The 26195-nt window shown below is 38.2% G+C and overlaps 2 protein-coding genes across 8 annotated transcripts in view; one reads left to right on the top strand and one right to left on the bottom strand.

The window, feature by feature from the left end:
• LOC131440748 (E3 ubiquitin-protein ligase highwire) overlaps positions 1-26195 on the top strand; it is a 126255-nt gene that overhangs the window by 31383 nt on the left and 68677 nt on the right. The window lies entirely within an intron of this gene.
• Positions 12869-25963, bottom strand: LOC131425084 (uncharacterized). 2 transcript variants are annotated; one of them, XM_058586657.1, is made up of 5 exons: positions 25654-25963; positions 14748-14957; positions 14368-14695; positions 14181-14312; positions 12869-14129 (listed from the first exon to the last, which is right to left on the bottom strand). In XM_058586657.1, exons 1-5 carry the CDS (start codon positions 25837-25839, stop codon positions 13639-13641), a joined length of 1347 nt encoding a protein of 448 aa, XP_058442640.1. In that variant the 5' UTR covers positions 25840-25963; the 3' UTR covers positions 12869-13638. The 2 variants fall into 2 exon arrangements, with proteins under 2 accessions (XP_058442640.1, XP_058442641.1); XM_058586658.1 differs by having other exon boundaries at positions 14040-14059.

Raw genomic sequence — 26195 nt, forward strand, 5'->3', positions numbered from 1 at the left:
GCCCCGCCCACCGTACCCTTCCAGCCTGGGCTACTTTCCGGATACTTGGCTCACCGTAGAGTTGCGCTAGTTCGTGGTTCATTCTTCTCCTCCACACTCCATTCTCCTGCACACCACCGAAGATCGTTCTCAGCACCCTCCTTTCGAAGACTTCGAGTGCTTGCAGGTCCCCCTCGAGCATTGTCCACGTTTCGTGCCCGTAGAGAACCACCGGTCTTATCAGTGATTTGTACATGGTGCACTTCGTGCGGGGGTGAAGTTTCCTGGATCTCAATGTTTTGTGGAGTCCATAGTAGGCACGACTTCCGGATATAATGCGCCTCCTGATCTCCCGGCTGGTGTCGTTGTCCGCAGTCACCAGTGAGCCAAGATAGATGAACTCGTCAAGCACCTCGAACTCGTCGCCGTCGATCGTAATACTGCTGCCCAGACGTTGCCTATCGCGTTCAGTTCCGCCAGCCAGCATGTACTTTGTCTTAGACACATTTATCCTCAGTCCTACTCGTGCCGCTTCGCGCTTTAGTCGGGTATACAGATCTGCTACCGTCTCCTTGTTTCTACCGATTATATCCACGTCATCGGCGAAGCACACGAATTGTCCGGACTTCGTGAAAATCGTGCCCCGCATGTTGAACCGCGCTCTTCGCATAACTCCTTCAAGTGCGATGTTGAACAGCAGGCAGGACAACCCATCACCTTGTCTTAATCCCCTACGTGATTCGAACGGTTCCGAGAAACCGCCCGCAATCTTGACACAACACTGTACACCATCCATCGTAGCCTTAATCAGTCTTGTCAGCTTCCCAGGGAAGCCGTTCTCGTCCATAATTTTCCATAGCTCTACACGGTCTACCGTGTCGTATGCGGCTTTGAAGTCGATGAACAGATGATGCGTCGGGACCCGGTACTCACGGCATTTTTGGAGGATTTGCCGTATAGTGAAGATTTGGTCGTTTGTTAATCTGCCGTTGATGAACCCGGCCTGATAACTCCCGACAAATCCATTTACCAGTGGTGATAGGCGCCGGAACAGGATCTGGGATAACACTTTGTAGGCGGCATTTGACACTGTGATTGCCCTGTAGTTTGCACAGTCCAATTTGTCACCTTTCTTGTATATCGGGGTGATGACCCCTTCCTTCCACTCCTCCGGTAGCTGTTCTCTGTCCCAGATCTCTTCGATTATTCGGTGCATGCATTCCGTCAGTTTCTCCGGTCCCCTTTTGAAGAGTTCTGCTCCTAGACCATCCTTACCAGTTGCTTTGTTGTTCTTGAGCTGTTGGATAGCCTCCTTAACCTCGTTCATAGTGGGCACTGGTACATCTCCGTCGGCTGCAACACTGACATAATCTTCCTCCTCCAACGCCTGATTGTCCGCCTGTGCACTATTCAGATGTTCATCGTAGTGCTGCCTCCACCTTTCGATCACCTCACGTTCGTCCGTCAGGATGCCACCTTCCTTGTCTCTACACATTTCGGCTCGCGGCATGAAGCCGTTGCGAGAGTCATTGAGCTTTCTGTAGAACGCCCGTGTATCCTGAGAACGATACAGCATCTCCATCTCCTCTCTCTCCGACTCTTCCAGGTGGCGCTTTTTGTCCCGGAAAAGGCGAGTTTGCTGCTTTCGTCTCTGTCGATACGATTCCACGTTCTGACGGGTGGCTTGACGCAACATCGCTGCGCGTGCTGCATTCTTCTCGTCCAATATCTCCTGGCATTCGCCGTCGAACCATTCGTTCCGTCGACTCCTTGGCACGTATCCCAGGACGCTCTCCGCAGAATTGCTGATGGCTGCTTTAGTTCTGGTCCAGCAGTCCTCCAGGGGAGCATCATTGAGCTCCTCCTCCGCTAGTAACGCTGCTTCGAGATGCCGCGCGTAGGCAGTCGCGACCTCGGTGTCCCTCAGTCGGTCCAGATTATACCGCGGCGGGCGCCGGTACCGTACGTTATTCACAACGGACAGTTTTGGACGCAGCTTAACCATCACAAGGTAGTGGTCCGAGTCGATGTTAGCGCCCCGATAGGTTCGTACGTCGATAATGTCCGAGAAATGCCGTCCATCAATCAGGACGTGATCGATTTGTGTCTCCGTTTGCATGGGTGATCTCCAGGTGTATCGGTGCAGGAGGCGATGCTGAAAAAACGTGCTTTTTATGGCCATGTTCTTGGAGGTGGCAAAGTCGATGAGTCTTAGGCCGTTCTCGTTCGTTTGCTGGTGGGCGCTGAACCTTCCAACCACCGGTCTGAACTCCACCTCCTGGCCAACCTGAGCATTGAAATCGCCGATGACGATCTTGATGTCATGTCTTGGGCAGCGATCGTATTCACGTTCCAGCTGCGCGTAGAATTCGTCTTTGTCGTCATCGCTACTTCCGAGGTGGGGACTATGCACGTTAGTTATGCTGATATTGAAGAACCGGCCCTTGATCCTCAACCTGCACATTCTGTCGCTGACCGGCCACCATCCGATCACACGCTTTTGCATCTCCCCCACCACCATAAAAGCTGTTCCCAGCTCGTGTGTGTTGCCGCAGCTCTGGTATATGGTGTGGTTCCCGCGAAAGACCCGCACCGTAGACCCCTTCCAACACACCTCCTGCAGCGCTACGATGTCGAACTTGCGGTCTTTCACTATATCGGATAGTATACGCGTGCTTCCGATGAAGTTGAGAGACTTACAGTTCCACGTACCGAGTTTCCAATCTCTTGTCCGTTTTCGTCGCAAAGGTCTGAGCCGATTAGATCCATCCGAATTTCCTTGTTGAACTTCCTGAGCAAGCTCTTTTTATGGGCGGCTAGCTAGGCCTGCGCCAACCTTGCAGTAACGCTGAAGGACCGCGAGAAGAGAGAGATTTGGGCCAGGTGCATATTGAAAGGCGGCTCCAACTCGCCTTGTCAGGGCCAACTGCTTTAGGTCTTGTGGTTTTTAGGCCTAGAACGTGTAGGGCCCACTACCTCGTCCTACCCACACCTGCAGTCAGCCCCCGCTACATGGTTCGGGTCGCGAGTCACAACGAGTTGCTATCGCGACTAAGCATTATCCACCACCTATGACCCGCCCGGTTGCTTGCAGCTCAGCTTCCCTCATAGTGCTCCTCCTCCACCACAGGGCCCGGGTAGTACCTTTCCAATGGTGAACAAATTTTGAAGATCGGTTGTCTAACAACAAAGTTATGACTCGGTAAAGTTGAGGTTCTCAATATCCGATTCGCGATGCAGGTGCCGCATGAACGCAGATAGGGCACGTTTTCAGCTTGAAAAAGAACTTGGAACGGGAAAAATCAGATTTTCATTAGTTTTTCCTAAACGATTGTCAATAATGATATACTTAAAACAATCTACAAACTTCACAAAATTCGAGGGTGTAAAATTTATCGAAATTGGTCAAGTAACAACTGAGCTATGATAGCTCAAAGTTACCGTTCCAACTTTTTTGAGGCTTGGTGCTTCGAGTAATTTTTTTAGGCTTGGTATTAGGAGTGTTAAACGATGATGTTTTCTAATGAAGCAGTCAAAAATACATAGGAACATTTATCCAGAAGTGAATTTTCAAAGAATTCTGTCGTAATAGGAGAAGAAAAATAGATTTTTTTCCAAATGGAATTTCAACTAATTTATTTCAATATCCCGCTTCCTCGCACACGGATACCTCTAGTTGTGAAACACAATTTTAGATCGCCGGTATGCATTTCCGTGGCTTTTACACTCACTCTCTCGAACCGTTTCTCCACATTTGCGACTCTTACACGAGTCATTAAAAATGTCATTACTAAAAAATAATATCATTTTAATGAACGTGTAATGGTGCAGTAATGACGAGATTTCTATCAAATTTGAAATACATCATTACTTAGTCATCATTAAAAATGACAAAAATAATGCTCGTGTAAGGGCCGCTATTGACGTTTATTGAAAAACAGCCTATGATCCGTTCAATTGAATCGGCTCTTACGAAAGAGCGTTCGGTTCAGAGCCGCTCTTTGAAATGAGCCGTATTGCCCATCACTAGTTACCCACCCCCTTTCAATACAACAACACGAATTGCGTGTTAGCAGATAATGCTTGCATGGGGAGACTTTCCTGTGCGGACATGAATGGACATGATCAATGCGTATAAATTTTAGGGAACAGATATAAGCTATTGGATTAAATTTGAGTTCAGTGGGGAATATGGGAACGGGAATGTATGACAAAACAATAATTTTGGGAAAAGACAAGACATGAGTTATTTTTTCTCTGCATTATGCGTTCGGTATCGAACAGGCTATACCTTCTTATGTGGTTTTCGGCCAGGATACAAGGATTTTGAACTATAATAATCCGATAGTTACATGCAAATATTGCCAAAAAACTGTTCACTACGGTAAGCCATGTGATAAACTGGGCAAGACAACTACACCAAAGGATAACGGTACTTCCTTCATACCAACCGTAACCAACTGTACGACAAGGTACGTCAGATACAGCTAACAACGAACCCAACGCCTGGACAAACATAAGCAATGACGATGATTCCATCGACAGCGACACCGAACCAATGGACGGGAGCGTGAATTGCGAGCCACTGTTCCCCCTTCATCCGCTGTATACCAATGAAAACGCCTCTCCTTCAAGGAAGAAAATGACGAGATCCGGCATTAAAATACATAATTTTGTTGTTAACGGCCACGTTGAGCCCAAGGGCAATTGACGTAAATAAAAACATTTTTGAAAACAAATATCTGCCACGTCGCATAAAATGCGTGAGAAAAGTGCGCAAAGGTGCTAAATGTAGTAACGAGGATCATGCCGAAAGTTGACAGCTCAAATTGCAGCACGAGACGTGGAGGGAGATTGCCCCTTGACTCATCCCAAATGGGTCAATTGGGTGAATAGGAAGCACGGAGAGGAAAATTTCTACTTAATGCAGTTTTTCTGGAGTGACAGTTTTCGAAAACATCTGCATTGGTGTGGCCGCACAGCGTCACCCTTTTGTCCGGAGTGAGAGAAGGTTGCGAAAACACCATAACATGTCAACTTTGTCTGTCCTAGGTTTGCGGAAGTGCGTAGGGGAATGCCGGACTTAGTGGTAAATTACATTATCGAAGAAATGCGGTGACGGAAATACTGTCAGAGTTGCAACGAAAATGAAATAGGGATTAGCGGAAAAACTTCCTTCGTAGGGATACTCTTTCGCTATAGTCTAAATCCACCATCAGAGACCAGCAAAGTAAATCACGACGTAGCACGTATTTAAAATTTGCAAGAAGTATTTTTTTAATAACTATTTATTGGAATATGAGTTCAAATTAAATGATAAGAATTTGAATTGGGTGTTCAGCCACAAGTGGTGACTGTTCAGCCCTATACATGATTTGGTTATTACCATGAAGACATCATTTGCTTCCGCAATTCTGAGATTTTTGTGTAGGGAAAATTCTAAACCTACTTGTATTGTGTAATGGGGAAAAGGAACTTATATACTAACTTACTAACTAATACAGAGAGCGAATCGATTCAATTGAAGATTGCATCGATTTTTGTCGGAATTCGCTTTTAATATTATGTGACATTACATCTAATGGTTCTATATTTATGAGTCTGTGTAACTCATTTGTACTAAACCAGGGAGGACGCTTCAAAATCATTTTCAGAATTTTATTCTGAATCCTTTGAAGCGTTTTCTTCCTCGTGAAGCATTTATGGTATTTTTAGTATTAGAATAATGATTCGCAAATTAGGTTTTGACGATGATCGCTGCATGAATATACGTTCCACAATCGCGTTTAGTTATTCGGGGGTTTGTTTAATGCGAATCTCAACTGTGTAGAAAAGGCCTTCATGCTAGCAGCGATGAGCATCGGCTTCGTTCGCTCCCGAATATACTAACAAGTCCGAATATCAGAGCGATTATCGAACAAAGGCGAAGAAAAGCGAACGATGATCGTTGACGTTCGTTGGATTTTCGATATTCGAGCAACATTGGTTGAATGATGGTATTTCAAACAAAACACACAAGTTCCATCACCTAAACCATAATAGGTTTCAAACGAGCCTAGGCTTGATAAAATTGGTTATGACATATCAAAGAAAATTGAGCGAAGAAAAAAAATCTGAACAGTGCACACACAGACATATTTCAATTTCATCGAGCTAAGTCGAATGGTACATAACACTACGGTTTTCCGGGGCTCCGATCAGAAGTTTCGGTTTCATCAGCAATTTCTTTCTATTATTTCTGTACGCTCATATTTTACACACTGTTTCATCACCTATGGTACATTGTCACCCACATTGAGTCGGGTTTTGGAAAGACTAGATTGACCTGAAATGTTGATTCAAAAGCATAAAGCATATTTCAAACTCAAACTCAATATATATATATATATATATATATATATATATATATATATATATATATATATATATATATATATATATATATATATATATATATATATATATATATATATATATATATATATATATATATATATATATATATATATATATATATATATATATATATATATATATATATATATATATATATATATATATATATATATATATATATATATATATATATATATATATATATATATATATATATATATATATATATATACGCTTCAAAGGTGGTCGTACAAGCTTGGATCATGATGAGATCCCTGACAGCCCAACAACATCTGTTACTGAAGAAAACATTGAATCGGCGAAGCAAATCGTGTTGCAAAATCGTTCTGTACCGATTAGAGAGATTGCTGTGTTGTCTCTTATGGATCAGCCGAACTCATTTTAACTGATGTTTTGGGTTTGAAACGCGTCGCTTCTCGGCTGGTGCCAAAAAAGCTGAACACCACGATAATGCGCCGGCTCACACAGCGTTGGTTGTGTCGCAGTTTTTGGCCAAAAACTCAATCAATATCATCAACCTAGCACCGTACTCTCTAGATATGCCCCCCTGTGACTTTTTCCTCTTCCCCAGACTCAAATTTCCATTGCGGGGAACGCGTTTTGAGACCATAGAGACCATAAAAGAGAATTCGCTGCGTGAACTAAAGGCCATACCTTCGGCGGCCTATAAAACTTGTATGGAAAATTGGATCAAGCGTTGACATGCATGTATTGCCGCAGGAGGAGAGTACTAAAGAAATTTATTCAAAATTGAAATTTTGCGTTTTTTAATAAAATTCCGGTTTTGTTTTATCATAAGGTAAATAGATGTAATTTCATTTTTATTTTCAATGTTTTTCTGTGCTTCCGGAACTGGTGTAGTCAGAGTTAGAGATGGTCGGGTTTCGGGTATTTTGACTGAAACCCGACCCGTACCCGTACCCGACGGGTTTTTGGTCGGGTACGGGTAAAAAAATTTACTGCTCAATCGGGTACGGGTAAATTTTTTTTCCCGACCCGACCATTTGTACTTCACATAAATATGTTTACACGTTGACGAGAATTTTTTATTGCAAAACAGTTCTTCCGAAAAATAATTAATTTGATTCAAGGGGTTTTGACATTCGCGCCTAGGACCAGACCTGACAACTGGCATCTTTTTCCAAACAAAAAAACCTGTTTTAATCCACCTAGTGGTGTAATGATGCCTTTCTTATATCAATCATACCATCATATATAATACTGTGGTATTCTTCAAAATTTTTAACACACTTTACCATATATTTCCGGATCCGGAAGTCGGATCCGGATGAAATTCAGAAATGACGTATTATGAGACTACAAGACCTTTCATTTGAATCTAAGTTTGTGGAAATCGGTTCAGCCATCTATGAGAAAAATTAGTGCACTTATTTTGACAATTTTTTGCGCATTTTACCCCATCATTCCGGAAGCGGAAATCGGATCAAAATAATATTCAGGAATTTTGTATGGGACCACATGACCTTTCATTTTAATCTAAGGTTGTGAAAATCGGTTCAGCCATCTCTGAGAAAAGTTAGTGCAAAAAACGTGATTAATCCACCTAACAGTGAGATGACACCTTTTTTTTATCAATTCGCATGTGTTTTTTGCATGAATATTCTTCGGTGTTTAAGTTTTCATGACATTATTTTAATGACCGTCGTTTTAAGCGACAGTTTGAGATTTTAATCACTCATTACTCTGTAATGTCGAAACTGCAAATCGGATCGAATTTAAATCTAGAAGTGTGATAATCGATTAAAGATGCCATGATATGTAAGTTCCACTTTAGAGTTTACGGTAATTTAAGGTACTTCCAGAGCCGGTATTCAGGAACCAGCATAACCCAAACCGATTCGTACGGCCATATGACGAATAAATTACAGTTTTGAGTACAACTTTGAAGCTTAATTGGATAAAATTCATTAATTTTTGTATGTATGTATAAAACTAATTAATTTTGTATATAAGTTTAATTCAATTTGAATTTTTGTTTCTGAAATTTGATTAGGCTTTTTTGAGAAAACGATTGAGCTTTGAGAAACGATTTTATACTGGAACCGGAATTCTAAAATCGGTATGGCCGAAGTCAGATAAATTCACCTGAATAGCTGTATGATTTACATTTGTTTCAAAATATTTGAAAATCAGTGAAGACATCTTTGAGAAATCATAGCATGAATTAAATTTTCAGGTGCCTTCTGAATCGACAACTGAATACCACTAAAACTGAAAAAAGTTAATGTTTTTAATCGACTATCCAAATCTGCTAACCCGATAAACCTGATTAATTTATGTGGAATAGACATTTTTATACCAATCACCCTGTATGCCCGAAACCGGAAGTTGGATCTGACTGACGAGCAAGATGTTTAAAAGAATCTTGAAACTTTTCATTTGTATCTTAGATGATTCTTAGATTTCATTTGAATCTTAGATCGGTTCAGCCATCTACGAGAAGAATGAGTTACACAATTTTGATTTCGTTTCATATATCATCCTGTAGTTCCGGAACCAGAGGTCGGAACCAAACATAATTCAGGAACTTTGTTTGGGAGCATACGAATTTTCGTATGAATCTGAATTTGTAGAAAAGAAATTTTCAGAGAAAATTGAGTGAAATTATTTGTCACACACGCATTTGCTGATCTCGACGAACTGATTCGAATGGTATATGGATGTTATGTTCTTCCAGCATTTATTGCTGTAAGTAGTTTAAAACAATATAATTTAAAAAAAAATCTGCCATCATCTGGTTTATATATGTCATATTCGAACGATTATGTTGCCAAAAACGAGCCGTGCTAAATTCGGTCCGAGGCAAATTGTCATGAAAAAGGATGCTGTACACAGTCTTTTTGGTACTTAGAAACAATTGAATGTAACAGAATAAAAAATCGTGTTTTCCGTTGCTCCCAAGCATTGTTTTGTCATACAGCGCTCAAAACTCCTACTGCTGGAATAGGGGGAAAAGTCGTTTACACAAAATTTTTTGATATCTCCGTTAAAAATGGACGGATTTTAACAATCTATGGCTTGTTGAATAGGTATTATCGTGCGAAATCTAAGTCTGAAAACATATTCTGTTTTCAAGGTCAATTGTGACAGATACTGTCAAAAAACTGAAAATTTTGACATAAAACTTCGAATAACTCAAAAAGTAAACATCCGATCTCGAAACCATTCAATAGCGTTTTGGGTGACGGGGAGACCTTTCATTTGCGACTAGTTTGATAAAAATCGGTCCAGCCATCTCTGAGATCTCGACCTCTTAGTTGACAACACACATACAGACACACACAGACATTTGCTCAGTTCGTCGAGCTGAATCGATTGGTATATGTCATTCGGCCCTCCGGGCCTCGGAAAAATTTTCGAAAGTTTGAGCGAATTCTATACCTATTTTTATATATATAAAAAAAGGTAAAAACGTTACATACACACATACGCACATACACACATACGCACACACACACACACATACACACAGACATTTTGCGTACTCGACGCACTGAGTCGAATGGTATATGACACTCGGCCCTCCGGACCTCGGTTCAAAAGTCGGTTTTCACAGTGATTGCATAACCTTTCTATATGAGAAAGGCAAAACATTTCCTTTCTTCATTTAAAAAAACCGATCAATTATAGTTACGTGAAAAGTATTTAATAAGACATTGCCTTAGCTCTAAGATGTTGCGGTCAGCCCCTACTTTTCACGTAGGTTTTAATGGACTGCCATTTTAAAGCTGTTTAATGCACAATCCAGTAAAAATTATTTGATTCATATATAAAATGTAGTGTAGTACTCACATTCAGATACCAGAAAACTGTTATTTTAAGTACTGGTTGGAGATTTTCAAAATTTTCATATAAATCATTGGGATTCTAACCATGAAAACATGAACATTTATTTCAGAAAATCTGCATAGAAGTTCTTCTTATTCTTCACTTTTGTGTGGTGTCACCTCACTTGAAATGACACCGATTGATGGCACAGCAAGTTGGGCTGTATTGCCAGTTAATTTTCGATTCTTTTCACTGGACTACAAGTGAAAATCTCGATGCGTGACAACGTGGAGTCGCAAAAGTACGGGTGAAAATCTTTTCTCGCGAAATACTGAAATTTTCACCGTGTTCACTCGTTGAGGGTTCCACCGGAGGTGGCACAGAAGTTCAATGGCTGTAAAAACCACCAGTTGCCGTTAACATCGTGGGTGTGGGTTTGTGAGGCTTACAAAACGGGCATATTTGACAGATTAATTTAAATCAAAATCATAATTCATTTTGCTTTGTAGTAAAAAATTATAACCAAAAAAATTTCTCACGAATGTTCAAACTACTTACATTTGAAGGACTCACTGTTCACCATTTTCAAAATAGAATTTTTCACACCGGGAATACACGTACAGTATTTGATGTTTGGTCAATTCACGTAAACGAACTGATGATACTCTATTCATTTTAGGGGATGTTCGCATAATATTCATTTTCGTCACGTATAATATTCAATTTGACATTTGGAACCATTTTACGTGATTTTTCAAGTGATTCGAATGTGAATTTTTATTTGTGTGTCAAGATAATGATCACGCTTACTTGTGGTTCTAAAGAATTGGATCAAAAGTCGCACTGTTTCGTAAAAACCATACCTACCCAAAATTGAATACAACGGGTATTACGACATTTTGGGTAAATATGCTTCTCGAAAAATTTGAGTAGATATTACTCCCTTTTGTTGACATTTGTAAATAAGTATAAAGTATAGTGGTTTTCAGCTGGACATAGAATGCGACGGAATCGTCGCAGGATTGCGAAATAATGAGCGTCAGAACCACTGATGCCAGGTTTGCAGATTGGTATGTAATTTGCAATTTCGTTTGTTAGCAGACTTTGTAATTAAGTCGACTTTTTTGCAGATTTTCGAAATTTTTATAAACAATCGTCTATTTTAATGACTTTTGCTATTACTGTAGCGTTTTCGTTTGATTTTTTTGTCATACTTCTAAATATTGAGGTCACATAGGACCATTTCTGATACGCAGACGCCTAAAATTTCACCTGGCATTGCTGCCAGAAAATTGGACAGTTGTTTTAACCCCTTCGCTGTCTGTTGTATTGAAATTAACTAGAATTAGAGCCAAAGGAGAAATTAATCGGCTGTTGCGTTGAGGCCAATTGCATTTTCAACTGGTAAAATTCCTTAGCGACAATTGTTATTTCATTGTTCATCGAAAGCATCAACAAATGTATATCTGTCAAAGACGACCACCTTTTATAGTAGACAAATAGCACAATCGATTAAAGCATGAGCTTTTGAAAACCAAGGCGTCGATTAATACAAAATATAAATTAAAAGGGAACATACTAAGCACAAAATAATCATTATGTACGATTCAGACTATCCGTCTTCTTTTGTCACAGTCAATCTCCGTCACCGGCACCGTCAACATTAATTACATGCATTCTTATGGAGCCATTCACACGTAACGTCACCGTCACGGAACGTCTTGACGGACGGAACGTGTGAACGTTCCGGTAAAGAAAGTATTAAACTAATTTTGACGGAAGCTGCCGTTCCGGTGACGGTGACGAAAGGATGCGGATCGTCAGAATCGTACATTATGTCAAATAAATAGCACACGCTAAAAAATCCGTGCAAGTTGTAGCCGTAATCTGCCACATACGCATAATCAATATGAATTAATTATGACTAAAGTTTTCTTAATAATAAATAAAAAAATAGTTGTTGTAACGGTCAATTTAAAAAATATTTTTTTCTGGCTTGTGGTCTCGAAGGGGTTGAATCGATGCGAATGACAGTTTCGCTATCTTTGCGGCATTTTGTCGCTATCTTATCGCATCGCAATCTTTTCTAGCCGACAGTGAAAATCACTATACCAAAGACATTGGAAATCTATTCCTGCTTCACAGTGTATTTATATGTTTAAATGTAAACAAGCATTTTAATGTATTTTACTTACCAACTAGAGCCTGATACGGCTCGCTACCTAAACCCCTTAATGTTTTCCATCCTGAATTGTGGTAAAATTTTAACTACTCATTCGGGTCGGGTACGGGTACAGGTAATTTTTAATCGGGTACAGGTCGGGTACGGGTAAATTTTTTTATTTTTTATCATCCCGTATTATAAACTGGTACACCTGGTAATAGTGACACTCAAAAGGACTAAACTTTACGTTGCATAATGGTTTTAGTTGAACTGCTAAATGAAAATGTCAGCGCACTTTGAAATGCTAATTCTCTGACGAGTCAAGAATGAAGAAAACTAAAATAATTATGTACATTTAGTCCAAAAGTTATTTTATAATCAAAAACTCCTGAAGATCAAAAAAGGATATGGAAAAACGTCGTATCAGCTTAGTTTTTTTAATATTTCGAAGAGTCAATATATTAAAGAATACAAAAAAAAATATTTGAATGAATTTTATTATAAGTTTAGCATTATATTATTTACAAAACCACTCCATGTCATTGAAATACTATTGCACCGGGAATTTTAAATCTCTCTTTCGAAAGGCTGCTCTGAAAACTCTAATTACAGAAAATTTCATTAACGTCATCATAGTATCCGTTTGAAAATAGGTTACGATTATGGGAGTTTTTATTACACTTTACGAACAATTAGAAAAACGAAAATTGTATTACTCTTCTTCTTTCTGGTTGGCGTCACCTCACTTGAGATGGCACCGATTGATGGCACAGCAACTTAGGCTATATTGCCAGTTAATTTTCGTTTATAGTTCGATGGACTTTCTTTCCACTGGACTACATGCGAAAATCCCACTATGTGGCTACGTCGAGTCGCTAAAGTACGAATGAAAATTCTTTCTTTCTCGCGAAATACTCAAATTTTCACCGCATTAACCCGATACAACGTCCTCGCCCGTTGAAAATTTCCCGGAAGTGGAAAATCGTATTGAAAAGAGCTTTGGTCTTGAAATGGCGCCATCCGGATTAGGAACCAGTACTTCAATCCTACACAAATATGGAAAAATAGCAACGATCCGTTTCGACGTCGATATTATTGCCAAATAACTGTTGCAGTTGTGACTCAACATTGAAAACCAAAGGCTGAAAGTAATAGTGAATATGGAAAAATTAACCAAATGGAATTGAAACGTGTCCTTAATGTGGATCCTTGTTACAAGCAGGCCACGAGAAATAAATTCTGTAGAAAATTCTTTAGAAAATTGCGTAGAATGTAGTCTCACTAGCATTTTACAGATCTGTTTTCAATAGTCCATGATTTTCAATTTGCATAACTATTTGAGTTTCGCGGTATGTACGTGGTTCTGGCATTACTATATTCAGTTTTTGATGTTTTCGTTTCTGTGCTACGCAATACCATGATATCAGTAAAACTATCGTCACCAGCACAACCGAGGTAACGATAACGCCTATTATTAAGTACATCCAAAAATTGTCCTCAGAACATTGTTTGCTGTGAATGTCGTGAAGGGATTGAAATTGATTTTCTGATGACACAAAAAAGATTTCGTCTGAATGATACGACAACAGGCTGGACTTCAGAAAGGTAGTTTCCTTACAGTTTATGCTTTGTTGAATATGGATTCCACGCAGTTGAGTATTGAAGTCGTTCGAAAATTGTAGCGAACTCGCGTCTTCTAGGTGCCCTAGTCTGTTGTTGTGAAACAATAAGAATGGTTTTTCAGAATGTCTACTGAAATAGGAACTATCAAGTGTTATTCCTAAAACAATGTACAATTAATGTTTTAACCTACGCAATACGTAATGCTTACCTCTGAACGCTGCATAGTCTATTCTATTGAAATAGTTTTCTACCATACGAACGCTGTTGCGAATCTGCATTATGAAGGCATCTCCGGATAGCTGTTCAAATCTACTATTCGTAATAACAAAGTTAGTGACGTCTGAAATAGTATATTTATATTTATGAAAGAGAACGTAATTTCAAAGAAAGTTTACTTTTCATTGTAAACGCGCCTGGTAATAGATAATTTAATGAACTATTACTTAAGACAAACCGGCCCAGGACATCAATTTCATATAAGCTTTGAAACTGAATTGGAGCAACGAATTCACTTCCTTCTATGATTAGTAGATTCACATCAAACCGTTTGAAAGCGTGACGTTCAATTTTATTAACAAAACTTTCCACTATTTTTAAACTTTCCAACTGTTCACTGATGCTCGTTATACTGTAAGGACGGAAAGTTCCAACACGACATCTGGTAAACGTCACTTCTCCAATATGTCCCCGTATCACGTGTGATGGGACTTCTTCTATAAGGGTCTACAAAAATATGATATTATTCATTGCTTGTTTTTTAGCCTAGCTTAATTACATTTGTCAAATATATTTTCAATAAAGCAAACGGATTATTATTAGCAAAATCTAACGAGTGTGGTTCTAGTACAAGGTTTTCCACATTGATAATGGTTAGCAATGTTAACTGAAATAAACCCGTGAAGGTGTCCCGTCGAACTCGCAGTGATTTACAATTGGCTATTTCGATTTCCGTCGTACTTCCTTCAAATTTGGGTGCAATGTAGTCCTGTAAATGTTCAAAACCTGTTTTAATCCACCTAGTGGTATAATTATGCTTTTCTCATATCTCACATATTCTCATATATAAATGTGTGGTATTCTTCAAAATCATTTTCTTTGTTCATAAACTAGTATAATAGAGTGAAAAAGTACTCAGGTCGGTTAGGCCATATCTGAGGAAACGAAAAGAGGTACTTCCGAAACCGTAATCTGGGAACCGGTGTAATCTAAGTTGGTTTGAGAAAAGAGACTGGGATGTATTTTCGAGTGTATGGCTACAATTTTCGCTCGTTCATTTAAAACCCAATAACAAGGGAAGCCAAATTAGGTTTTGAACGAACATGTCATAACCTCACAAAATGAACAGAGTGAACTTTTTTTGACAGTCGACGTGTACTTGTTTACAGTTTAAAAGTTCATCAGAAGTTCATCGTTCGAATGTAAAAATTGCAAGTCGCCTCACACTCAACAGATTCATACATATATCGCTCCTTGATGCTGGAAACACATACAGGGCAATCTTTTTAGTTATTTTCACTGTGTAATACGTTTTTAACAGTCACTTTTTCGCCATTTTTCAATTTTTAACTTGCAGTCGCAAAACAAAACAAGTACACGGCAACTGTCAAAGATGAATTTGATTCATCGGCAGTTCATTTGTGTCGTCATCGTGCATAACCTAATTAATGTTTGGCCGTCTACTGACTACCGATTGGAATAGTTTCGGCTATTTAAGAATTTTTTTTAAGTGTTTTGTTTCGCCGCTTCAAGTAACACACTTCACCATATAATTCCGGAACCGGAAGTCGGATCCGGATGAAATTTGGCAGTTTTTTATGGGACCAAGATACCTTTCATTTGATTCTAAGTTTGTTGAAATCGGTCACACCATCTCTGAGAAAAGTAAGGAAGTGATTTTTAATAAGAATTTTTTCACTAATCATTCTGTAACTCCGAAACTGGAAGTCTGATCAAAGTAAAATTCAGAAATTTTGTATAGAACAATTGTACCTTTCATTTGAATCCAAGTTTGTGAGAATCGGTTCAGCCGTCTCTGAGAAAAGTAAGTGCACTTATTTTCATTTTAGTTCCACATATTACCCTGTAATTCCGGAGCCGGACGTCGGATTCGAATAAAATTCAGGAATTTTGTGTGGGATTACAAGACCATCCATTTAAATCTAAGTTTATGAAAATCGGTCCAACCATCTCCGAGAAAAGTGCGTGCAAAAAAATGTTACATACAGACATACACACACATACACACGTGCATACTCGGCGAACTGAGTCGAATGGTATATGAATCTCGGCCCTGAGGGCCTCGGTTCAAAAGTCGGTTTTCACAGTGATTGCATAACCTTTCTATATGAGAAAGGCAAAAAGGCGAATGAGTAATGTCACAGATATAACTGGAGGGCGTGAATACGAATAAAAATGAAAATCATTCATTCTGTCCCTTCCAGAACTTTGACGGTGCATTTATACTGAAGATTGACTTATTCGTTACAAATATTTTCTACCACACAATTTAATAACGCGGAACAAATGACAGTAACAAATAGCAACATACAGAATTTTTATGTTGATTATTTCATTTCGGATTTGCATATTTCAGAGAAAGAAACCATGAAAACGGTGTACGGGATTCGTTTCTGGCATTCGGAAGGGCCAATTTGTGGAATTCTCTACGATATTAAACACTGTTCGAAGCATTTTTCTCGACCGCGAAGCAATCAAATACTGGTCTTATTCGCACTCGTTAGGGCGAATTTCGCATTGCGAAAAGTGCACAAAGCTGATCAAATAATTCTAGATTTGCACTAAATTTACTTTATAGTTCTTTAGATAACATCTTGAACCATTAGAAGGGCTGATTTTGCATAATGTCCCCCTTCGTTGTCCACTTTTCGTTGTATTTTACTCCAATGTAAACGACCAGCAGCAGGATGTCGCGATCGATTTTCTTTGAAGCGAAACTAGCTCTGCAAACGTCTCGCAGAACTGCTCACAATGCCGATTGATTCCATACTGAACCAATTTTGATTGGGAGCTTTCTTTTTATGTGATTTCGCTTGGCGGTCTTAACGGCCATCAAAATAGCAACATATAGAATTTTGATATCGATTATTTCATTTCAGATTTGCATATGTGTGTGTATGTGACGAAAATATGCATTTGATTTTCTCAGAGATGGCTGAACCAATTTCAACAAACTTAGGTTCATATGAAAGCGCATAGAACGCTATTCAATTTTATTTGGATCCGACATTCAATTCGGGGCTATAGGATAAAGTGTTGGCGGTTCAATGCATAGGGCGCTGGTCTTTATAAACCAGTTGTTGTATGTTCGAGCCCGGACCTGGAAGGATTCGTAGTGTCAGTAGAATCGTAGCACCAGCCATGCACTGATTCTTTACACTCTGAATCGGCTGCAAAGTTTGTTGAAACAGAAGGTCAAATTCCGCTACAGGAATGTAATACCAAAGCTTTGGCTTGGATAAAGTGTGTTTCAAATTGCAAACCGTCATTTAGAGCGACTATGCAGAAAAGGGAAATATTTTAAATCCGACTCAAAACTGTTTCAATCTGTAGGTTATGATAGTTGCCTACTAAACGAACCTACTTTAGTTTTACTGGCTCCCACTTTCTGGTTCCGATAGTACCGGAAATAGTGGTCAAAAATTCCAAAACGGAAATCACCTGGTGTTCTCAGAGATGAATGAGAGGTCTTATAGCCTCATAGATTATTATTAAATTAGATTCGTATTCGACTTCCGGTTCCGAAACAATATGATGTAGTGTGTTTAAAATTGCAAACCGTTACTTAGAGCGAAATTGCAAATAACGGGAAAATTGGGATGTTTTTATCCAAGTTTCAAATTAAATTTGAAACAATATTGAAAGACGTCTAATCGAAGCGATAAACAGAATACGGTGCTCAAATCCTCGCCAGGAAGTTTTATACGAGTGGTTGGTGTATTATAGCGTACATTATAGTGGAAGTCAGTCTGGATTTTTCGCCGGTGCGCCCTGCCTGGATGTTCTGAAAGAAGGAGGTTTTTCAGTTAGCCGAACATAACGATCAACACTATCAGCGGCCAAATATATAAAGAATAATGTTTCCAGTAACCGAATTCCGGTTACAAAATTTTTTGATTGAAAAGAAAATTGCTGAGATTTCATCTAGTTTCTTAACTTGGAATTCTCGTAAAGTTCAATAAGAAACTTTTTGACACTTGGAAAAAAGAGAATAATCTTTTCTTTAATATTTCTGCGAAAGAAATTCAGAAAGATAATTGTTTTAGCGACAAATTTATCCGATCCCACAAAGGTGACACTCTGTTTTGGCTATCGTTTTAATCTTTTGTGCCGAAGGAGACAACTCCAGCAGACTTCGCCCTATAGAAAAACTCAAGGATATTATGAAGGGCAAGTTCCAAAAAATAAGTGGTTTTCAGAAACAAGTTTTTAAAAATGGCTGAAGTGTTGCACTGGGTTTGATAGGTTATAAAATTATCCAACATATGATAAATAATTTATAAACTAACTAGCGGACCCCTGCACACTTCGTAGCGCAATAATATTAGATTAGATGTAGAAAATCAAAACTACTTATCAATTTTAATGATTATTGAAGAAAAATAGCATTATAATGCTCTATGATATCGCCCCCAACCTTTTTATATCGCGAATAAAATATATAAAACCGATGGTTTGCCGAAACGCAAACAGGCAGCGTACAATTTACCATCCGAAAAAAAAAACTCTAAATTCACGCTACATATTAATAACGATTATTGACGGTAATAGAAAAGTTAAACGGATGAGAAAATGACGTTCAATTTGAAATGGCATAGCAGTGGACATCATTGGAATGTGTGGAATGAAAAGTTTTTCTTCTTCTAATTTGCCATTCAAAATTGTTGTCTCGACAACATTTGCGATAAACTTTTGCACTTTTAATTTTTTTCTGTACTTGTTCCTTTATTGTCTGCACTGTATTTTGTACTTTGTGTGCTTGTTTCTGTAATTTGTGTGTTTTTTTCCTGTACTTTCTGTGCTTGTTTCAAAATTTGTTCCTGTACTTTCTGTATCTGCTCCAATACGACAATTGAAGAGAGATCAGAGTACTCTGCTCCAATATTTCTGTATTTGGTTCTGTAACTTCTGTACTTATATCTGTACCATCTGCACATTCTGTACCTTTTTCTGCACTCAATTGTGCCAGTACTTCCTATACTTGTTTCCCTTATTTCTGTACTTGTTTTTGTACTTTCTTCACTTGTTCCTGTACCTTTTTTATTTTTTCCTGAACTTAGCTTCCGTACTTGTTCCTTTTATTTCTGTACTTGTAGCTGTCCCTGTGAATTTCTCACAGCTCAAAAATTATCTTTGGATGGAAATTTTTTCGAATACTCTTAAATTAGAATAATTGAACGACCATAATGATTGCTCGAGATTAGTAAAGTAGAATGGTAGAGTGTTCTGTAAAAATGAATCATCTGACAATTGTTTTTGATTCGATCTCAACATTTTCCCCCAATTCAGATACACACGTAAACAGCAGTTTTTACCTGCTCTTAAAAGTCCCAAATGATTCAAGCAAAATACATGACGGTTTATGAGCAAGAGAGTGAATCATTCGAATATGTAAAACATGTCGATGAGTTACCAAATCTCGGTTCAATCGATGTAATTTAAAAACAGAAGGCAAACGGGATGGTTTCAGTACATTGGACGAAACTGTTCATAGTTACTCAAACGCAAATAATTTGAAATTTCGGAATACTCTGGGTTGATATAATTCGAATGGCGTTTGGGCCAATTGAAGACGTTTGGACTCCAATAGATAACCGAACTTGCAATTTGAATCAATTGACGAAATTTGGAGGTCGTTTCGAGAAAAATTTTCACAAAATCCCGTCCAAAAAATCCTTTAAAGGTATAGCACGGGGAATACCGAAAAAAAACAGAAAACATTCTTCTAATTCAAATGGAATCGTTTCATAAAGTAGAGAGCCGAACAGTTTTGGTGTTTGAGTTAACGGTTTTAAATGGCAGTTGAGGTGTGCTGATCCTGTTGTCTAAATGCATTGTTTAAGCAATAATTATATCTATCAAGAAGATACAAATAACATTTCTGGAATTTTAGGAAAACAACGACTCGTTACAATGACTTCACGGTATTGAACCCAAATTTATATATCGGAAAAAAGAAACCTGTATGCTGTTCATTTGGCGCCCTTACTTAATTGAACATCAAAACCCGACATGATCCGTAATAGAGATGACTTAAGCCGATTGTTTACACGTCTGATGAACAACTCAGTCTCTATTACTTCGCCTTCTCCTAAGAGGAAAAGAAATGGTAATTCGTTCGAATAAAACCGTTGAGACATTATCATAGCCTCGGTATATTTTTGTTTCTCTCTCTTTGAAATGGAAAGTACAGTTAATATTTATCATGACAGTTTAGAAGATTTTAATGCACGTTATAATGATACCAATATAAAATGTTTGAGAATACTTCAATGGAATATACGGGGGATGAACGAACTGGAAAAATTTGATGACATAAAATACTTTTTGACTCAATGCGATTCAACTATTGATACAATCGTCATTGGCGAAACTTGGTTCAAAGACGGCAATACCTCAATTTACAAGATTCCTGGTTATTCTGCCATTTTCTCACGCAGGGCTAGTTCAACGGAGGATTGGCAATGTTCGTCAGTGAAAAAATAGAACAAAATTTACTGAAAAATGAAATTGTCGATCCATGTTGAAATCAACAAAAACGGATACAGCTCAGATATCATTGGTATTTATAGGCCTCCCGTTTTCGATTCGAGTCGATTTCTTGAGCTGTTGGAAACATGGCTTTCAAATGCATACTAATGTCGTTTTCGCTTGATGCCAAACCTAACACAGTTTTCACTCTAACTGCTGTCAAACCGTTTGTTTGAAGCCAGTTTCGAAACTAGTTTCAACGTTGTTGAACTGAAAATCGAGTCAGTTTCGAACCTGGTTTTATATCAGGTTTGCTCATATCCCCGTTGCTAAGTGCGAAATCAACACAGTTTCGTGAAAAGTGTTTGTTTAATGAAACTACCCTGGGTCAGTTTCCGTATTCTCAAGCGAAAACGACATTAGAATCAAATGCAAGGTCTCACGGTCATAGAATATCATTTGTATCCGACTTCCGTTTCCGGAATTACAGGGTGATGTGCACCAAAAATTTGAAAATAATGCATTAACATGTGAAAATAATGTCACTCACTTTTCTCGGAAATCGCTAAACCGATTTTCACTAACGGATCCGACTCCCGGTTCCGGAATCACAGGGTGATATGCACCAAAAATGTGAAAATAATGTATTAAAAATGGGAAGATAATGTCACTCACTTTTCTCAGAGATGGCTGAACCGATTTTCACAAACTTGAATTCAAATGAAAGGTCTCACGGTCCCATACAAACTTCCTGAATTTCATGTGGATTCGACTTCCGGTTACGGAATTACAGGGTGATATGTACCTATAATATGAAAATAATGTCACTCACTTTTCTCAGAGACGGCAAAACCGATTTTCAAAACCTTAGATTCAAATGAAAGGTCTCACGGTCCCATATAAACTTCCTGAATTTCATTTGGATTCGACTTTCGGTTCCGGAATTACAGGATGATATGCACCAAAAATGTGAAAATAATGTCACTCACTTTACTCGGAGATGGTTTAACCGATTTTCACAAACTTAAATTCAAATGAAAGGTCTAATAGTCTCATACAAAGTTTCTTAATATCATGTGGATTCGACTTCCGCTTACGGAATTACAGGGTGATAAGCACCAAAAATGTGAAAATAATGCATTAAAAAAGGGAAGATAATGTCACTCACTTTTCTCAGAGATGGCTGAACCGATTTTCACAAACTTGAATTCAAATGAAAGGTCTTACGGTCCCATACAAACTTTCTGAATTTCATGTGGATTCGACTGCCGGTTCCGGAATTACAGGATGATCTGCACCAAAATTTTAAAATAATGTCTCACTTTTCTCGGAGATGGCTGAACTGATTTTCACAAACTTAGATTCAAATGAAAGGTCTTAAAGTCTCATACAAAGTTCCTGAATATTATTTGGATCCGATTCCCGCTTCTGGAATTACAGAGTGATATGCACCAAAAATGTGAACATAATGTCACTCACTTTTCTCGGAGATGGCTTAACCGATTTTTACAAACTTAGATTCAAATGAAAGGTCTCATGATCCCATAAAAAGTTCCTGAGTTTCATTTGGATCCGATTTCCGCTTCTGGAATTACAGAGTGATATGCACCAAAAATGTGAACATAATGTCACTCACTTTTCTCGGAGATGGCTTAACCGATTTTTACAAACTTAGATTCAAATGAAAGGTCTCATGATCCCATAAAAAGTTCCTGAGTTTCATTTGGATCCGATTTCCGCTTCTGGAATTCCAGAGTGATATGCAACAAAAATGTGAAAATAATGCATTAAAAATGGGAAGATAATGTCCCTCACTTTTCTCAGAGACGGCTAAACCGATTTTCACGAACTTAAATTCAAATGAAAGGTGTCATATTATCATACAAAGTTCCTGAATATCTCTTGGATCCGACTTCCACTTTTGGAATTACAGGGTGATATGAACCAAAAATGTGAAAATAATGCATTAAAAATGGGACCACGTGATCGAGATCCCAGCAATATGGTACTAGATTCTGACATATACTTCGGTTGTAAGATGTCACAATTTTTTCTTAAATCAATTAAGACGCTGTTCCGTTTCCATTCTATGATTAGTTCTGTGCTCACCGCTTGGGTAGCGCAGAAATCTCAGAAGAGATGGCTGAATTCTTCAATTGCTTGATAAATATCATGCAAAACTTTAGTGCCACAATACTTAAGTATAAGCAAATATTTGAAAGGAAATTAAAGCCGATGTCAAATAAACGAATAATAATAATCCTTTCAATTATTCTTTTACCTATCTTCTACCAGAGGAATCAAACTGAAGTACCTTATCCACATAGTTCTTCTAAATTTAAATTTAATTAAATTATGTTTCAATAAACATTTTCAGTAGTTATCAAGTCAAACCTTAAATGGAATACAAATGAATCAACATTGAACCAATAAACTTTTCTACAATTTTCATCCTTCCGCATTAGTGAATCTTTTTCGATATCTTCCACGTTCCTTTGCATTTTCTCACGATTCGTTCGAGTAACGGTTACCGTCTGTTGATTCCAAAAAATTGACCACGACCTAACGCATGGATCAATAAGTCCCGAGACTAATGCAATGATGGCGCTCGTAGTAAATAAGTAACCACGTCTTTCTAGAGTACTAACCTTTGCTTGAAACGGATTGAGTTATCGAGGTTGGAGTAAAGTCGTTTTGTAGTTTGTTTAAAAATGGAAAAAAATCGAGTTTCGTGTTTTGATAAAACATTGTTTTTTAATGGATAAAAACACCGTCCAAGCGAAACAATGGATTGAAAAATGTTATCCGGACTCTTGTCCATCAAAAGCAACGATTTTTCGGTGGTTCGCCGAGTTTAAACGTGGTCGTACCGACACAAATGACGCGGAACGCTCGGGTTGACCTGTGGAAGCCGTTACACTGGAAAATGTGAGTGAAGTGACCAAAATTATAATGAAAGATCGTAAAGTGAAGCTCCGTGAGATTGCTGAGGTGACACAGATATCATATGGAAGTGTATTTACTATCCTTCATGAAAAATTGAGCATGAAAAACGGTTTTTTTTCCAAGTGGGTGCCGCGATTGCTTTCGATAGAATAAAAACAGCAACGAGTCGATGATTAAGAAAGCAGTTTATCGCTATTTACTCGCAACAAAAAAGATTTCTTGCATCGTTACCTGACCATGGACGAAACATGGATACATCACTACACTCCAGAGTCGAAGCGGCAGTCATCTGAGTGGCGCACAGCTGGCGAAAGTCGTCTGAAGCGTCCGAAAACGCAGCAGTCAGCTGGCAAAGTCATGGCGTCAGTTTTTTGGGATACGCATGGCGTGATTTTCATTGACTACCTCGAAAAAGGTAAATTGATCAACTGCCACAAGTCGATGAAAACAACGGCGAAATTGAACGAATTGGGCTTTGATCTACTTCCCCACCCCTCATACTCGCCAGATTTAGCCCCCAGTGACTACTGGCTCTTTGCTGATCTTAAAAAAATGCTCCAGGGAAAAAGAGTTGGCTCAAATGAGGAGATCATCGCTGAAACTGAAGCTTATATTGAAGCGAAAGATAAATTTTTTTATAAACATGGTATTGAAAAATTGGAAAAACGTTGGAACCATTGTATCACCCTAAAAGGTGATTATGTTGATGAATAAAAAAAATTTTGCAAGAAAAATGTTTCCATTGTTAGTCTCGGGACTTATTGATCCATGTGTTACTGTTGCTGGACATTTATTTCCTGCTCTCAAAAAATACGATTTTATACAGTCCGAGTCCAACGTCATATGCCAAACGCATAAAATATACAATGATATATAAAATAATGTATTCAAATGAATATACTAATGTCGTTTTTGCTCCAGCGCAGTTTCCACCCTAACTGCTGTCAAACCGTTTGTTTGAAGCTCAGGTTGATGAAACTACCCTGGGTCAGTTTCAGTTTTCTCAAATGAAAACGACATAAATATTAATGACAATCAATGATGCTATCGACAACTACCCTTAAATAAAAAGAAACGTTTTCGAACATTTGAAGTCGATGGCTGTATAGCATTCAACCATTTCTTATCGAGATTAGTCTTTTACAAGCTCGATTGTTGTGGTTTGTTTATGTGTTCATTATAATTTAAATACGTATTATTTGAATTGTTAACAAACCGCCGATAGCTGTCAAAGTTGAATTTGATTCATCGACAGTTCATTTGTGTCGTCATCGTGCAAAACCTAATAAGGAAAGGTCATTAACATTATGACTAACATACATACACAAAACAGCTAGAACACGCAGAAAAAATTTATACATCCCATATTTTCGAATTGCGCATGTGTTTCTTTTCTCTCGTCCGCAAAGCTGAAGAATAATTTTGCAATCCAAACCAAAGAACTCACTCTCTATCACTTATTCGCAATGACATCGAATTTCATAAAAAAGACCAGATCAATGAGTTTTTCTATGATAACGTCCAATCAACTCTCTGTCAATAATTCGTATGTTTTTTTATTTGATGTTTGTTAGGTCTCTCTAACATGTTGAGGGCAAGGTATTGCAGAATTAACAATGATGAAAGAAGTACTAATTTTAACACTAGACGAAAAAATACCTTGTTTCATCAATTAACAGTTATAAACAGCAGTCAGTGAGTACCGAATAGTCTGTAATTCGTCTACGAAGTTGATGTTGTAAGATGGTTTATTGATTCTTATCATAGAAAATGCAATACATCTGTCTTAACAGAAGAGTTACCTCAATACATGTGGTGAGTTATCAACTTTATTAGCTTTATCAGATATTTATCAGTATGAGTCACAATACACTGACTACACCGAAACATGGGTCAAATCGGCATCTTTGTTGGTTCAGCCTCAACATTTAGCGTTCATGATGTTAACTTTCCTTTTACTCGATTAAGACAATCATACCTTACAACTAAATATTCAATTTTGCTTCGTTTGATATACCCGTACAAACCTCATTCAGATATCCACAATCACAAATCTTTTTGCCAAAGCGTGGGGCTACGTCGTGAACACAGTTTACTATTACTTCTTGTGTGTGCTCTTGAAATTCTTCAAACTTGTCAGCAGTCACATTGTCGTAAAAATTAGAGCCTATAATTGCCCATATCGCTAAAGGCAACAATATTTTCTGTTCCATCGTCTCATTATTTGCAACTTGGTTATAAACAATCAATCCTGAATTCCAATCACGGAGATGACACTATTTTTCCACTCCTTAGGAGGAGCATGTTTCTCAACTTACCGATCGAAACTACGAGTGATGTACTAATTCACATTTGTTCGTGAAACTCAATGAGGCATTGCAGATAAGAAAAAGTTTCGCAAGATGATATATGATAACACAGAAAATGAACCACGTTTTCGTTCACCATGAAAATGTTTACAGAGCAAATGTGTTTGTTATCGCTTGGCGATCACTCTTCTCGTACACATCGAAAGAACGCATTGGTGTGTTGTAAAACACCAATATGAAAGCTGTTGTCGCTTTAAGTC

The sequence above is a fragment of the Malaya genurostris genome, chromosome 1 (assembly GCF_030247185.1).
Source record: "Malaya genurostris strain Urasoe2022 chromosome 1, Malgen_1.1, whole genome shotgun sequence".
Taxonomy (NCBI): Eukaryota; Metazoa; Arthropoda; class Insecta; order Diptera; family Culicidae; genus Malaya; species Malaya genurostris.

Bases quoted from the DNA above. Each gene is read 5' to 3' on its own strand.
- LOC131425084 (XM_058586657.1), bottom strand. From the start codon at position 25,839: ATGGAACAGAAAATATTGTTGCCTTTAGCGATATGGGCAATTATAGGC. The intron at 14,958-25,653 runs GTTTGTACGGGT...GAACATTTACAG, and splicing joins ATTGTGGATATCTGAATGAG to GACTACATTGCACCCAAATT. The intron at 14,130-14,180 runs GTAAGCATTACG...ACATTGTTTTAG, and splicing joins AGACTATGCAGCGTTCAGAG to GAATAACACTTGATAGTTCC.